The sequence below is a fragment of the Aspergillus pseudodeflectus genome, assembly GCF_044049435.1.
Source record: "Aspergillus pseudodeflectus strain CBS 756.74 chromosome Unknown BJX68scaffold_5, whole genome shotgun sequence".
In the NCBI taxonomy this organism is placed as follows: Eukaryota; Fungi; Ascomycota; class Eurotiomycetes; order Eurotiales; family Aspergillaceae; genus Aspergillus; species Aspergillus pseudodeflectus.
The window spans coordinates 592,162-608,067 of NW_027263781.1; the positions used below are offsets into that span (position 1 = coordinate 592,162).

Consider the following 15,906-nt stretch of genomic DNA (forward strand, 5'->3'; position numbering starts at 1 on the left):
AAAGCTAGAAACCTAGATAATAAACTTTATAAATATAGCTAGATTAATAACATGTAATAATCATGGAAAAGAGGCTTATAAAATCACTAGTAGGTAGGAAGAGTAAGTAGTATAGTAATCTAATACTATTATATATTCCCTCTCTAGTATAGAAATCCTAACATGTAAGTAGTCTCTATAATTATAGATATCTTCTAAAGGTGGAATTATATACTAGTTAATACGCATCTAAATCTTAGTAATATTATTATTATATCTAGTTTAAAGGCTTTATATATAACTAGTTCACCTCCTTGATTAGTCCTTCACCGCGAAGGCTTAGAATTACGCCGAGCAAGCGACTCTAGATCTATAGTATCCTTAAATACTAAGTTCTATTATATCTATTATAGCCTTTTAACTCTAATATCTATAAGTATCTATTATAGCCTTTATAGTCTATAGCTTAGATAGTTATAACTATAGTCCTATTTTTATCCTAGTATCCTATTCCTAGCTAGCCTAACTAGAACATCTACTAACCTGGCTATTGATGTGATGGCACATCATACCGCTATCTATTGGCGCAGATCCATTGGCTGACAGCATCCCGTCTCTTAGCGCGGCTCTCTGACACTATGGTGATGTGCGTGTATCAGCCTCAAGGTAGGTATACGGTAGTTGAGAATCGAATATTACGGTATGAGCGGCTCCAACAGATCAGAGATAGTTATCCGGTTGAACCGGAGATCAACCGCCTGCTTCAATTAGAAGCAGCAGTTGCAGTAATATTACTGCGGATTAAATGAAGTTGGGAGATGTGAAGAACTATCTAAACGAGCGACGATTTGAGGTCTTATGACATGACAGGATGCTTATGCTTGCACATGTACTTAGTTTACTTTTAGTTCTTTATGATTGTTATTATTATTATAGAGTAAACCTTGGCAAGACTCTCTTGCCAGAACTACTCTAGCAGCTGCTACACGAGTGCTGTAGGTGGCCATATTCCAACTACCAGCACAAGCATATTTCGCATAGTATCGTTGCATACGTACTTGAAAAGGACCTACTGGTATCCATGAATAGTCACTGCATATCTCCGCCAAGCCTCGTGATTTCCTGGCATGACCAAGTAAGAGAGATCAGTAACCAGTTGACCGCGCTCCGAATTACATATTAAAAGGTCCAACTTTATGGAAGCCCTCGCCATGGTCAATCCGAAGTTTACTCAGTGGGGGAGGGCGAGCCTAGCAAGCCATTTCTCAGGGGACGAGATCCATCAGATGCGAGTTATGCTTTGATTCGGAACTCTGGGACGATGAGTGGCGTAATTTCGGCATTGTACATCGTACATCATTCATTGCCGGCTGTGGTGTGTGGATCTCAACCAGCCAAGCTTGATCATCAACAGTAGGGATTGACGGGGGATCAGGACTTGGACTAGATAGTGAGTGGGCCAATCGGGACACGCTTTTGAAGGTAGATTTAAGCCAAAACACGCAGCATTGGTGCGAGAATGTTGCAGTGTCTTGCGAGTCGAAGATCAGGATTGCATAACTATTGGTAGTGCAGACATGAAGGAAAACGAGGAGATAGAAACAGGAATCCTGCTCCTTGGGAAATGTTTGAGAATCTCTAACCGGATAGCCTGATCAGGATGTCGTCGGCGCTTCTTTACTAGAGAATTCCTGGCGCCTACGCTTCACTTCATTACTGTCGCCTATAAGCACGGCTTGGATGTTGGATGTTGCAATGCGTTGGTCCTATCAGTCAGCTATATCTGTATAAACAATGCCGGATGTCAGATGCAGGAGACAATGATTCTGCATGAATCTCAAAAGCTCAACTCTGACCCCACATCCACCTCCCATTTCATATCGGTAAAACCCCCTGTCTGCGGAACGGCGACGGGGATATTGAAGACTTCATCATCTTGCAGTGCGCTGATCTCCGGATCCATGAATTGTACGGCCGCTGTCAAAAGCAGCTTGAATGTGCAACCGCCCCCGGAGATCCCCTGTGATTTCCTCTGTCGGTGAGTTAGTCTGATCAGCCACCGCAGCAGTGACTGGGTGGCCTCCGATGTATTGTCGTTGACGAGATAGAATGGGAGGTTATCGATGGCGCAGAAGACGACGGCTGTCGATCTGGCAGATGTGGTACAGATACACCGTCAGGCTCACGAAGGAGCCGTGGAATCCATCTACTTCTCGCACCTGTGGCATCTCTTCTGGCCGGGCCAGGAGATTGTTACCAGGCGTCCAAACAATCAGGTCTTTCGAGTCATCCAAGTTTCTGGAGGACGGAGATCACTAGTCCCCAGGAAGTCCCAGTCATCCCGCAATACCGTTTCCAACCTTGTCGTTGACTGCTTCCATCTCGATTATGACGGTAAACAAGTACGGCCTGTTCCGAAAAGCATCGCCATCCGTCCGTATGTCGGGAAGCGCTCAGTCACCGCGTTGGATGTCTTCCCATTGCAGTACCTGGATGCAACGACTAAGTCAGATATTACCAAACGCGGCTGTAAGTTCGTGGGCCTAGTCAAAGTGTCGCATAAACGGTACAAGGGTCTTAACTTGACAAATGAGGACTTCCACAAACTCGAGGAGGTTTGTGCTCATTACTTTAACCACCATGGCCTGAAGGGGTGTTTTGAGCTAACACGGGGCTGCAGATTGAAAGCGATGTTGTTATCGACTTCGAATTTGCGTATCGTAGCGGTGATCCAGGCATCAAAATGCCCGACATCGGTGGTGGTGTGATCCTGCAACCAACTGAGGAGGATGAAGAGGAGACGCATGGCGAATATATAAACTACGACAATGAAGAATTCCGCACGGCGCGATATTTTAAGTTCGTCCACGATACCCCTCTGCTTGAGGACCGTGCGCTTGACCAGCTGGAAGACGAACATTTGACTCTGTTGCCGGATAGGGTGTTCGGATACGTGCTTCTCAGTCGAAAATGGTGTACGTGCCGCATAAGCATGCTCACCCGTAGGCGAAGTTGGCTCTAATATGGTCTAGATCCGTTGAATATTGATTTGATATCAGAGCTCGAGACAATCAAGGAAGGTGCACATGATGCGTTTGATGACCCGGTTCTGCCAAAGAAGCATCGAGACATCATTCGAGCTTTGGTCAAAACACATTCCCGGGCCAGAGGAGCACTGAGCTCTGAAACCGACGTGGCCCTGATTCAGCGTCAGTTCGACATTGTGGAGGGTAAGGGGAAGGGCCTTATTATTCTCCTCCACGGCGTTCCAGGAGTTGGAAAGACGCCGACAGCTGAATGTGTAGCCGCTCACACTGGTCGCCCGTTGTTCCCAATTACTTGTGGTGACCTTGGTGGAAACTCTGCGCAGGAGGTGGAGCAAAACTTGGAGCAATTCTTCGATCTGGCTATGCGATGGGGTTGCGTGTTGTTGTTGGATGAAGCTGATGTCTTCTTTGGCGAGCGCATACAGGGCAATATCGTCCAGAATAGTCTAGTTTCAGGCGAGTCATGGCGGCGAGCTGAAGCAACAGACATAGCTGACCCCCCTAGTCTTTCTACGGGTGCTGGAATATTAGGAATATTACTCTGGCGTCCTGATTCTAACCACAAATCGCGTGGAACAATTCGACGAGGCCGCCACGTCCCGGATTCACTGCGCCTTGTACTACCCTGCCTTCAGCAAAAGGAGGGCCCTCGAAGTGTGGCAGAAGAACGTAGACCGACTTAAGCGCGATAATGAAACCTCCAAGGTCCGAGTTGAGCTGAACGAAAAGAGGATAATGAAATTTGCGGAGGCACAATGGGAAGCCGGGAGTCGGTGGAATGGCCGCCAGATCAAGAACGCATTCCAGACTGCCGTGGCACTGGCAGATTGGGACAGCCTGAAGAAACCCAAGGATGGACCGTCAGCGCCAAAGCTGCGGACAAAACATATCCAAGCTGTTGTCAAGACCAGCAACCATTTTGAGTTGTATCTGACTCAGGTGCGAAGGTCTGATCCTGAGCGTGCGAAGATGCACGGCCTGCGGCGGGACGATCTCAAGCAAACCCGGGCGTCAAAGAAAAGCTCTCCACCAAAGTGGCCAGGCGCGGAGGAGTCTGACAGTTCCAGTGATGGTGAAGAGGAGGAAGAGGGGCGCACTGAGGGTGATAGCGAGAGTGACAGTGAGAGCAAGAGCGAAAGCGAGCCGGAACCACCCAAGAAGAAAAGGTCGAAGAAGAGCAAGGCAAAAGTAAACGCGAAGGGGAGGACAAGACAAAGGAAAAGAGCAAGAAGAATTCCCAGTCCAAGAAGGCGCTGGAACCATCGGAGTCTAGTTCATCAGAGAGCGATGGTGACGAGAGTGGAGATAAGTAGACCTAGGCAGGGGGGTTAGTCAAAATACTCAACACGGAAGGCCGTGCCGCTGCTGGGGATATACCATTAGTCCACTGCATCTCGTAAAGAAGGCACGTCGAGGAAGCAGGTGTGATTTACTCAAAGGGGGCGATGATTTGGATCTTTGATACAACAATGGATATCAGAATACAGTCGCTAAATCATTTTCTCAAACGGCATCTGGAGCTATTCGTCGTCAATTACTTCATTTGCTACGGCCGTTGATTATTGCTCCCACGCCAGAATCATCCGTAAAGTGGAGGAAAAGCGTTTTCTCTTCGCCCATTCTAAACACGCCTAAACTGGCAGCCCAGGCAGCCAAATCTATGTACCACTACTCTGCCGGCCCAGCACCAAGCCCTAGTCCTCGAACCTCGGCTAGTGTTACTCACCTGAAGAAACTAAAAGGATAAGAGCATAATGATTGAATTCCCATATCTGACAGAAAAATAATGAAAATACTGAAGATGCCGGCTGGTGGGTTTGCTTGGTTTGCCACTTTTCGAATGCTAATTGAGCTCACCTGCATTTTGCTCCTGCTGCTACTTTCGGCCATAACACAACAACATCAACGCAACGAAATCATTCTTTCACCATCAATCCCACATACCTTTCATTTACCAACCTCTACATACCGCCTGGAACGCGATGCGGAACACTATTTCAGGAACCAAGCGGAAGAGGAAGAGATCCTCAAGTCCTCCCCGCATTTCACTCGAATCAATCCCTCTCGAACCGCGTCCTAGCAAGTCCAACCTCCGCCAGGCTACCTACAACAAGTCTACTATCCACGATCGCATCTCACGCGAGCCAATCTCACCGGAGCCCACCCCCTTTGAGTCTATTTCCGGCACGCCCACCATCAGGGAGCATTCGCCTGAGCCTGCGCCAGCATCGCTATGGGTTCCAACACACATCCATAAAATTGGTCCGCACACACCTAGGATCGAGCTCGAGCAACCTGCCTCGAAAATGACGCTTACGCACGATGATAAATATCTGGCCGTGGTTGTGGGAGAGAAGGAACTGCGGCTTTACGATACCAGCAACTTCGAGCTTGTGTCAACCCTACAAGTACCCGAGCCTGTTCCGGGTACAAGGAGATCCTCTTTGCACCATTGTTGATGGAAAATAGCGGGTACATGCTGGTGACGGTGACAGGAAGGATGGGGGTATACGATTTCAATCCCCGGGTGAAAGTGCCCGTTCCTAGTGTAGTTGTACCCCTCGATGATACAGAGTCCGAGGGCTCTTCTGCTGGCTCAGATGAAGGCAGTCTTGATGAGCGTCATAAGAGTCAAGACGTCCGGACAACGTCTGCCATGTCAACGATGGCGTGCATCACAGAGCATCAGTTCAATGTGCTCGGGTGGAATGTCGGATTCAGCCCGGACGGAACTTTTATGGTTTACACGACGCTGCGTGCAAAAGAGCGCCTGGTCTGTATATGGGACGTCAAGCCACGACGAACACGGAAAATTGTGAAATCAGAACTCAAACGCCCCAACGTCACCATTTGCCCGAACTCAAAGGTGATCGCGGCCGGTGGTTTGCACGGTCCGCTCTGTATTTGGAAAGCAGCCAATGGTGAGTGTGTGTCTGTTTTCGAGGTGGCGGAGAAAGACAAGGTGCTCAATGTTATATTCTCGCCCGATTCCAAATTGCTCGCTGTCCATCATCGCAAAGGAGAAAGGCTCCACAGAATCTACGACATAGCAACCGGCCAAACTATCTTCAGTGTCAGCAACTCGTATTCCCCTCGGGCATGGAGCATTGGAGGGAACCTTTTGGCAGCCAGCAGTGTGACCGGACATCGAGAAATAGTCCTAGTCGACGGTTATCACCGGCACCGAACGAGCCAGGTGGGACTTGGGGGTTGGGGAATGGGGAATGTGGTGAGAAGAAACGAAAGAAAGGTCGGCCGAAGTTTCTCCGTCAATATTCCTCCGAGCACCTCAGATTCCTGGACCATGGTTCAAAGCTTGTGGTTTGCACTGCCAATGGTAGACTTGATCTTTACGATTTCTTGTCGTTTGCCAAACACCGCTATCAGGGCTGGTGTAGTTCCAATGCCCTGCTCTTCTCCAACAATCACCGCGGTTTCGTTATAAGCGACCACGAGAACAAAGCTCTGATATTTCAGGACTTTGGAAGCACACCAGGCCAGGGCATTGAAGTCATACGTATTCTTTCACCCGACAGAACATACCAGACTTGTGAGATTTGTTTTGTAGCTGGTCGCTTGTACATGCATTGAACTCCAGCATCTACTCGGCATAGCTAGCTTGTGTTGTATTCAAAACCTCAGCATTTTGGCCTTCTTCTAGTCACGTACTTCGTACCTAGGGATGCGATGTATAGCATTAATATTTTTAATAGAGAGGAACTAGATGGGATTAATAACAACCCAATGCGCGCGTTGCAGACGCTGCGGATCATCAAGAAATTTGCGAGACTGGCCAAGGTCGTCGTTCTGCCGAGCCATGACAGGGACACTCCGAAGCTGCTGGCGCAGCGAGTGGTGTATCAGCCGGATCCTGGGACGGCGACGGGTGCTGATAGTTGCCGTCTGATTGGTGAGCTCGCACTCGTGCAGGCTGTCCTATATTGAACCACAATTACATAGCTTTTGCCATTTCGCTCTCTTACGTACATATTAGGGTAGGGTAAATCTGTATAGCTACATTTCCTCTCATAGTACCCAAGTTCCACGGCCCATATGCACAAAATTAATGCTATTACTATGGCTTACCAACGACTTGAAAGTGATACGTACAGTGCCCAGCGCAGTCGGGCAGGCATGAACGGCATGGAGTAATCCCCCACCCTACACTGGAGTCACAGATACCCACCCCATCCGATCCTAGCCCATCGCATCCAACTCAAATATTCCATCCCCTGTCTAGCTAGCCCCAATCGCAACCCCCTCCTCGACAAACCTCCAATACCTCCCCGCACAGTACCTGCGCCAGCTCTTGCCATAACGCACTCCGACGCCCGCCATGGCCATACTAGCCAAGACCAGCGCGCCAAAACACGTGAAAGTGCGCCCGTAGTCCGTAGCCTCAATGAAGGGCTGGACGGAGTAGGAGATTGCAAAGTTTACGAGCGAGGAGCAGATTGCGAGGACGACAACTAGTTCGCTTGAGATCTGCACACAATGACAATCAGACGAGTTCTTCAAAAGAAAAAGATATGGAACTTGGAACGGTGGCTCACCCCCTCAAAACACTCCATCGCATACGCCGTCGCGACACTCGCCGCCGAGACCTGCTGCGCGATCATGGCGCCCAGGCCAACAGCAATGAGCACCCAGGAGTTGCCCTCCGACGCCGCCCACCCGTACATGAAGTAACCAACCGCGCCGTAGACGAAGGCCGGCGCGAGGGTCCAGAGGCGCATCTCGGGCTCTTTGTAGCCGTTGTTTTTGCGCGCGAGATGAAGGGTTAAGTAGTCACTAAGGGCGCCGGTGGCCATTCTGTTTAGTGTCAGTGGCGGGAGCTGAAGTTGGGTCGGGTTAAGTTAGGGCTTGGGAGTGAGGAGGGAGAAAGATGGAAGGAGGGGAGGGCGCACCCGATGAAAGAGCCGACGAGGGCGGCCAGAAACATGAGGCCTGTTGGGCCCGTGGACCAGTTATAGGGGTCGTCGGTCATAATTTCGGAGATGGTGTTGAAGGAGACGATGCCTGCTGTGTTTGCGAAGGCGTAGATCAGGCCGGCCTGTTGGTCATGGTCAGTCATATTGGTTCGGAGTTGATTATTCTGGGGCTCTTAGGGCTAGAATATATACCATGATAATGTTTGGAAATGCAAACAGGTGGAACGGGCGCCGGAAGTACTGCCACCATGTCGTCTTGTCCTCTTTCCAGCGGTGAATAGGCGAGAGGACGTGGAGGTAGTTGCGTGGGAGGAGGTCTGTTCTGCCTTGGGCGAGAGTGGGCTCGCGCGTGAGGTCGGTGAATGGTTCTTTCTTGGTATCATCACCTGTTTGTTGAGCATTTGGTGTTGCTTGGGAAATAGTGGAGTGGGTAGAAGTGCTTCTAGCCAGAGCATGCCGGGGGAAGAGAGAGTCGTCCATGGTAAAGATGAACAAGAGAACCACGGTGCCCTACTGCGTCATTAGCAAACATCTGTTAAGGAAGTGTAACAAAGGGACAGCATACACTTAGTATAGCAACAATCTTGCAACTCCATCTCCAGCCTGGTCCCTCGGCAATATACCCACCAAGGATCAGAGCAAGGATGGAGCCCAGCTGCTGGCCCCAGACATACACAGCCAGCATGGTTCCTCGCTGATGAGCGAAGAATACGTCAAAGACCTGCCTTTACCATCAACAACCACTCTCATCACATAACCTAATATCCAGAAAGAAACATACCGTCAGCTGAATCAACGCCTGATACGCACTCTGCCCAATCCCCCCAACCAACGAGTTCAAATACCACTGCACAACCCCATGCAGATACGCATTCCACACGCTTGTAAGCATGATAATCGTCATGCTGGAAATATACACAATCTTCCTCCCCAACTTCATGGCCGTCGGAATCCAGAGGACGTTGACGAAGCCCAGCAGGAGGTAGTTGAGCGCACTCCCGCCGTTCATATCTTTCATCGAGACGCCAATGTCCTCGGCCACTTCGGTCCAGGGGGCGCCGAGGTTGTTCTCGCCGTAAGCGACGACGGTCGCGAAGAGGGTTGCTAGAAAGAGGGTCCATAGCTTTTTGCGTTTGGGCCAGTTCTGGCGTTCTTGTGTTAGTCTGGTGCGCGCTAGGGAGGGGAGGGTAGACTAGGTACTAAAGGGTCTCGTGCTGTCTCGAGTGGACGGGGAACGAGGACAATGTTGTTTGACGTAGTGGCGTCGGGTTCCCCTAGTTTTGATGTATCCGCTATGGCGCGTTAGTATAGCGACTGTGGACTGCTGTTGGTGTTGGTGCCACTCACTGCCAACAATAAAGATGGTCCCCGGAACCTCGGACTGTGAAATGTCATCCATAATCACTTGTATCAGTAAATGAGAAAAGATGAGCTGATAGTATGATCATGTTCACTCTATAACCGGACCATAACTCGTTTAAGTACCTCGTTGGCGACAACAAGAACGCCATAGATAGCCGTATCTACCTGCGTGAAGCGGAGAAGATAAAGTCTATTCGCAAGGAAGGTCCAAGAGAAGGGGCTAAGCTTGTTTCAAAGCTTGGTCTGCAGGACTTGGGGTCAGATCGGCGATAACGCTTTGGTAGTGTGCTGGAAGTGCGGGGAAATGGGGCCTTTCCTCGGCTGGTATCTGATGTAGGCTGCGGGAAAAACGTTTTTGGAGACGTTGATATCGCGTGGACTTGTACTACATGCAGCGGCTTGTCGACAGAGTGCTTTCTCCAACAGGATGATGCAACGTCGACGCTCGGAATATAGCCAGCCAACTGATAAGCCCGTCATCTCTCGGCAGGACCTTCCTCGATCGGTCAGACAGGCTAATACCTAGCCAGCAGGGCCTTGGAAACCTGCTTAAATACTAGTATCAGTCCTGTTTCTAGATAAATCACTTGCAAGTCACTCATCATGTCTCAACTTAAGAAAGACTCCTCTATTCTGATCATCGGCGGCGGTACCTGGGGCTGCAGCACCGCTCTCCAGCTCGCGAGAGCCGGCTACAACAACGTGACCGTCCTTGAGCGAAGCCCGATCCCTTCGCCGACAGCTGCTGGAAACGATGTAAATAAAATCATGGAGGAGGGTACGTACTTGACATCTCCATTCACACCCACATTCACATCTTGCGGGTACTCGAGCCAGCCCTAACAGGTCCTCCAGGCGCGCCCTCAGATGCAGATACCCCTGAGCAATACGTCTGGAACCGAATGCACCAGATCACCGCAAGTGCTTGGAAAACTGACCCGGTCTTTCGACCCTTCTACCACCCAACCGGTTTCATCATGGCCGCGAGCCAGGACTATGCGAGGTCGCATGTTGACGGTTACCTCCGTACATGCAAGGGCAAGCTCCGGCTTCTCAACTCCGCCGAGGACTTCCGCCGCACAATGCCAGAGGGTGTCCTTACAGGAGACTTTCCCGGTTGGAAGGGATTTTTCCGCGAGACGGGTGCTGGGTGGGTTTTTGCGAGGGGTGCACTCGAGGCCGCGTACAAGGAAGCTTCGAGGCTGGGTGTCAATTTCGTAACTGGGGATGAAGGGGCCGTTGAGAAACTTGTATATTCGACCGCTGGAGACGATGTAACCGGTGCACAGACAGTCGATGGACGTGAGCACAAAGCAGACCATGTTATCCTCTGCGCTGGGGCCGGCAGCGACCAGCTACTCGACTTTAAGAAACAGCTGCGCCCGACTGCGTGGACACTGGCCCATATCCAGATGGCCGAGGCCGAGAGGGCGTTGTGGAAGGATCTGCCAGTCCTGTTTAACGTTAACAGCGGGTTCTTCATTGTAAGTTCATCCTACCTTTGCCCTCATTCCAGCCATGCATATAGGTGAATCACTGACTGGTATCAGGAACCCGATGCAACAGGCCAACTCAAGTTCGTCGACGAACACCCAGGCTACTGCAACATCACCGACCCCAACTCCCCCTTCGCAAAATCCATCCCCTTCGCAAAACACCAAATCCCACTAGAATCCGAGCGTGCTGCACGCCAATTCCTCCGCGAGACCGTCCCACAAATCGCCGAGCGCCCCTTCGTATTCGCGCGGATCTGCTGGGACGCTGATACGCCTGATCGGCAATTCCTCATCGACCGCCACCCGAAGTACAAGTCGCTTGTTGTCGCCGTGGGCGGGTCGGGGAATGGGTTTATGATGATGCCGGCTGTGGGGGTTGCGATCAAGGAGACGCTGGAGGGCGTGCTGGAGGAGAGGCTGAGGTATGGGTTTCGGTGGAGGCCTGAGACGGCGGTGGGGAGGGACTGGAGGGATACGCAGGATAGGTATGGGGGGAGTGGCAGGGTCGGCAATTTCCAGGATGTGCGCGAGTGGACGAGTGTTATGTCAAAGTTATGAGTGATCAGGAAGCCAGTAAGGACAAAGTCATCGAGGAAGAAAGTTAAGCTTAGGGAAGATTAAAGGAAGCTCGTTGTATATGCGTCCTTTTCAAAACTGAGCACTGCACCTCATGATTTATTCTCCACCTACAACTATATTTAGTTGGACTATGTATCTACAGAGAACAAATAGCAAAATTAATGCATAGAAAGATAGTGTCTCCATACAAATGTGTATATCGAGATTAGTATCAATATCGATGTAAGACGAGTATCTCCTCATTCAAAGCTCCGTTTATCTGTGATCCAAAACTCCCAATAGATATCCTATACCCAGTGCAATTTAATCTAAGGTAGATAATGATCATCACAGCTATCTGCTTTCTATCTAAGTACATGCATACATACATTAAATAATAGGTATCTCAATTCCTGCTGAACGTCTTTCAATGGTGAGCTCTGAGCGTGTGGCGGGTGTACTCGGCTCGACTCTGTTTCTTTGTTCTGAAGACAGACATGACATGACACGCGCAGGCGCACCGTACAAGAGTTGTCAAGATGGAGAATATGAATGATGCTCTGCTTTGTTGTGGTTGAGAATCTTCGTTGCCTGATATTCTGATTACCTTGGCAAGTCGGTTACCTGTTCACCAGGGTTCGATTATAGCCCGGGTCTGATTGCGCCTGTGCTTTGGTGGTCTGTTGATACCGTGATGAGAGCCTTGCCAGTGATCCGTGGGAAATTCGTGGCATGTTTGTTTGGAAGGACGTGCTTGTGCTTCCATTTGAGCAGATGGCCAGATTGCGTGGCCCAAAACGGCTTCCATGGCGAATGGCGAAAGATCTGTTCGTGGCTTGCGGCAAATCGGCTGTTAATTTCAAGTGCTAACCCGCTAGCCGTGCGGTCGTTGGCTTTCCGGAGCTGCTCAAATGATTATGTTTTTCTCCTTCTTGTACAGATCCTTGAGCAGCTTCAACTGGTTAACGGCCATGCTCTGTTTTGGAAGGCTGTTTGGCAGATCAACAATAGCCCTCCTCATGACTGCTAGCCCGATATGACCGAACAAGCCCACAAATCTTACAGCCGACGACCTCAGCATCGCCGAAAGCAACGTGACGTGCGTGTCCTGAATCTCGCTAGAAGGGATATTGAGGATCTTCTGGAGGGATTCCCAAAAGAGCGTATTCGGGAACGGATTCTTGCGCTCGGTCTTGCCGAAATTGCGAAGGGTCAGGGCGGCGAATCCGGCGCCTAGGGCTGTCATACGGTCTGCGTGGCCTTGTTCGCTGATAAAGGGGCCGTTTGGTGACTCGCGCCACCAGCCCAGTGCGCGTCTACCGGATTCGGTCTTTTCGTTTCCGTTGAAGCCCCAGAGGGCAGGACATACGACGTGGTATTTCGCCCAAAGAATGTCGACCATGTGTTGGCCCTTGTAGATGAATGCGTCCATGGAGAATATCTGGGCAGCCAGAATGCCAACAGGTTCTGCGTGGCCTTGGTTTATCGATGCTTCCGTGAGAAGAGATGAGATGAGGGATTTGGCGAGTATGTTCATTGCGTAGATCAAGAGTGCCGGCACCTTGCTATCTTCGGATTTGGCGATTTCTTCAGGCGGGAACGCGATGAACTGGCGGACGTCGACAGATGGCTCGGCGATCGAGGCAGCCTTTTCAAGTGTTGTTCGGATTTCTTGGGTCTGAATGAGAAGAATGTCAGTTGCAAAATTTCGAGTATACAAGAGCTGATTGAACTCACCTGAACTTTGTTTACACCTTTTCCTTCACGAAGCTGGCCGACGCACTTCTTGATCGATCGCCGCATCTCTCCCATGTGCTGCTTGACAATCGGATTCGATTTCGACTGATCCCTGAGATACTGTCTGAACTTTTTCAAGTGTTGATGAAGCTCGACATAGCGCTGGTGGGCTTTGAGTTCCTGCTCCGATAGCCGACCAGCCCCAAGCTGCTTCTGCCGTACTGCTTGCTGCTTCTGTTCCGTTTCTGCTTTCAGCCGCACAGCTTCCTGCTCCTCAGCCTTCTTGGCTTCTTCTTGGCGTTTCCGGGCCTCTTCTGCTAGCCGTTCTTGTTCCTTGCGCTTCTTCTCCTCCTGCTCCAGCTGCTTTTTCCGTTCTGCCTCTCGTTTGGCCTCTTCCGCAGCCTTGATCTGAGTTTGCCGCTCGATTTCTCGTTTCAGCTCTTCCTGTTCCCGTTTCAGTGCCTCTATTCTGGCGAGCTCTCTCCGCTCCTGCTCTTTCCGGGCATGTTCCTCCTTCTGACGACGTTCTTCCTCAACCGCCCGTTGATGTGCCCTCAGTGTCTCCTGTGCTTCCTCTAGTACCTTTTCATGGAGGGCAGCGACTTTGTCGAGCGCTTCATTGTGCTGGGCTTCGAGATCACTTTCGATCTTGTCGAGATTTTCGTAGAAGGAACGGCGTTCGTAGGCTTTGACGCGCTTCAATTCAAGATTATGGACACGCAGCTGCTCCAACTGGTTGGCTAGGTCCGCGATGAGCTGTCTTGATGGGCTGTCTAGCTGGGAAGGATAGCTGGATCTGCCCATTTTCAAGTCTCGGATCGGGTGTGCCGGCGCGTCGTTCTCGGGGTAGTGAGTGGTGTAAAAGTGTAAGAAGTTCCGTAATGCTTCAGTCCGTATTTTCTAGGAAGCAAAGACGAAGAAAATATGGCGCATAATCTAAGCAAGTCTATAGTAGGTGGTCCGGTATTTGCGTCTGTATCTTCAACTGAGATCTATTCCTGAGTCGCGAAGACGTGACTGGCTAAGAGATTGTTCGATCGCTAACGATTGGGATGGATGATTCGAAGAGGATTCTTTGCGGCAATGATATGGCCGTCAAGTATCTCTTCGAGAAAAAGAGCGTTGTAAGGAGAGAGATTGCGTTCTCAAGAAAGACGTGGGCTGCATTCAATGTTTCCGGACAAAGCTCATGCCGAGCATACTAAGACAGCCGGACGAATCAGCAAGCGGTCAATGCCTGGAGAGTTCGCAGGAATCAGGAATCTGAAACTCACCCTTTGACTGACACAGGATTTGTTGAACGAAAGGCAAAGAAGCGATTGGGGGCCCAACAAAGACACCGAATGACACAGATGTCGGAGGTTAATAGTTTGGGACGCGATCGTTTTTTGTTTCGCTGAGACTCGAGCGTTTGCAGCTGCTGAGTCAGAAAAGCTCGGGTGGTCTCTGCAGTGCACCGTGCCGGGCGGCTGTCCCCCAACTTTCATCCACATGACATGGCGCTCTACCGGGCTTCTGATCTTCAACGTTCCTTGGTCCCGAACGGGCTCCTTGACATCATGACGTCCATCACAAGACTGTCGTCTCTTCGTTGTCTGTATAATTGCGAAAACCAAGTCTGAGTGAGCCCTGGGAAGACGCAGCAGCAAAGCAAGTTCACCATCGGTCTCTTCTCCCGGGGCCTAGAAACACCTTCCGCGAGGAGAGAGGCTTTACGCTCTTTGGTGGTTGTGTTCAGAGCTCCAGTGGGTCTACTCTGTACGAACGGCCCAAGGACCAAGTACCCTCTGGCCACCGGCCTTGATTGTTGTTTCTTCAGGGATCTGGGGCATTCAATAATGCCACTCGACCTTGGCGTCTGAATCAAAGGAGACGACCCGACTAAAAGTGCATGATTACTTACGATGCAGTCAGATCTGCTCATTTGGATACAGCGACTGCTGCTCCATACTCCGGACCACTGACCCAGCGAGCATTACCCGCTCCCTGAAGATCCGCGGGACCTCAGAGGCTCAGCACCTTACTTGCACGGTCACTTGAGCATCGGCCGCTTTGCCCGGGATCCCAGCCGCCGGAGACATGGATGAACGTCCTTTTACCCCAGAATATGCCTGCAAAGTCGAATTCCTGCAGCATATGGAATATCTCCCGAACGTAGGCTGGATGGCGAGCACTGTCAATCCGAAACCGTGCCGGCGAACCAAGAACCCGCCGAGCTCAAAGTGTGGTACCTTTGGGCTAGCTCTTCAAGCTTCGCCAAACGAAAAGTCTCGACGTGAGCTCAGTGGTTGGTAAGGCGTGGGAGGTAACTTTTTGAAAGAATACGATCCAGATATCAGCTTCCTCGCCTGCCGCTGTTGGGATCCCCCGCATCGCGATGTATTGATCGAGCGTACAGTAATTTCTAAATAAATGATGATGATGGCGATATTGGGTCCTCTTCTGCATGATTTGTTCATATTACAGTCACTCTTAGGTCGACTGCCTCCTCCGTAGTCCCTGACCAACGGACTGGACTCCTGAAGCTCCTGCGAGACCGACTAAAGGCAACTCTCTCTCTCTCCCCATCTCCATCGTCCCTTTTTCTTCTTCCTCTTCCTCTTCTTCTTCCCTCTTCCCCTCCTCTTATCTTCAATTCTCTTTCTTCGACTTCTCTCTTTCTCTCTCCTCTTCCTCCCTCTCTCTCTCCTTTGAACCTACCCCTCCTTCTTTGCCCTTCCCCACCTATCTCCAGTACTGGACCATTCCTTCAGTCCCACCAACAGAATCGTGTTATTCTTATCAACTTCGTCATTC

The 15,906-nt window shown here is 50.5% G+C and overlaps 4 protein-coding genes across 4 annotated transcripts; 2 read left to right on the forward strand and 2 right to left on the reverse strand.

The window, feature by feature from the left end:
* Positions 1 to 2,102: 2,102 nt before the first annotated feature.
* On the forward strand, positions 2,103 to 6,971 carry BJX68DRAFT_262805 (uncharacterized protein; the record flags this gene model as incomplete). The annotated part of the gene is made up of 7 exons (XM_071044534.1): positions 2,103 to 2,594; positions 2,660 to 2,954; positions 3,012 to 3,475; positions 3,558 to 4,214; positions 5,126 to 5,453; positions 5,522 to 5,947; positions 6,751 to 6,971. The coding sequence occupies 7 exons, from the start codon at positions 2,103 to 2,105 to the stop codon at positions 6,969 to 6,971; spliced, it is 2,883 nt and encodes a 960-aa protein (XP_070903437.1).
* Positions 6,972 to 7,262: 291 nt separating this feature from the next.
* On the reverse strand, positions 7,263 to 9,356 carry BJX68DRAFT_262806 (putative MFS transporter; the record flags this gene model as incomplete). Its single annotated transcript, XM_071044535.1, has 8 exons — positions 7,263 to 7,511; positions 7,580 to 7,838; positions 7,934 to 8,079; positions 8,150 to 8,467; positions 8,523 to 8,678; positions 8,739 to 9,101; positions 9,158 to 9,249; positions 9,305 to 9,356. 8 exons carry the CDS (start codon positions 9,354 to 9,356, stop codon positions 7,263 to 7,265), a joined length of 1,635 nt encoding a protein of 544 aa, XP_070903438.1.
* Positions 9,357 to 9,922: 566 nt separating this feature from the next.
* Positions 9,923 to 11,373, forward strand: BJX68DRAFT_262807 (NAD(P)/FAD-dependent oxidoreductase; the record flags this gene model as incomplete). The annotated part of the gene is made up of 3 exons (XM_071044536.1): positions 9,923 to 10,097; positions 10,175 to 10,803; positions 10,870 to 11,373. 3 exons carry the CDS (start codon positions 9,923 to 9,925, stop codon positions 11,371 to 11,373), a joined length of 1,308 nt encoding a protein of 435 aa, XP_070903439.1.
* Positions 11,374 to 11,643: 270 nt separating this feature from the next.
* On the reverse strand, positions 11,644 to 14,606 carry BJX68DRAFT_228263 (putative RNA export mediator Gle1). Its single transcript, XM_071038828.1, has 2 exons — positions 13,111 to 14,606; positions 11,644 to 13,051 (listed from the first exon to the last, which is right to left on the reverse strand). The coding sequence occupies exons 1-2, from the start codon at positions 13,912 to 13,914 to the stop codon at positions 12,281 to 12,283; spliced, it is 1,575 nt and encodes a 524-aa protein (XP_070903440.1). The 5' UTR covers positions 13,915 to 14,606; the 3' UTR covers positions 11,644 to 12,280.
* Between the last annotated feature and the right edge of the window lie 1,300 nt (positions 14,607 to 15,906).

Bases quoted from the DNA above. Each gene is read 5' to 3' on its own strand.
- BJX68DRAFT_228263 (XM_071038828.1), bottom strand. From the start codon at position 13,914: ATGGGCAGATCCAGCTATCCTTCCCAGCTAGACAGCCCATCAAGACAG. The intron at 13,052-13,110 runs GTGAGTTCAATC...CTTCTCATTCAG, and splicing joins AAGGTGTAAACAAAGTTCAG to ACCCAAGAAATCCGAACAAC.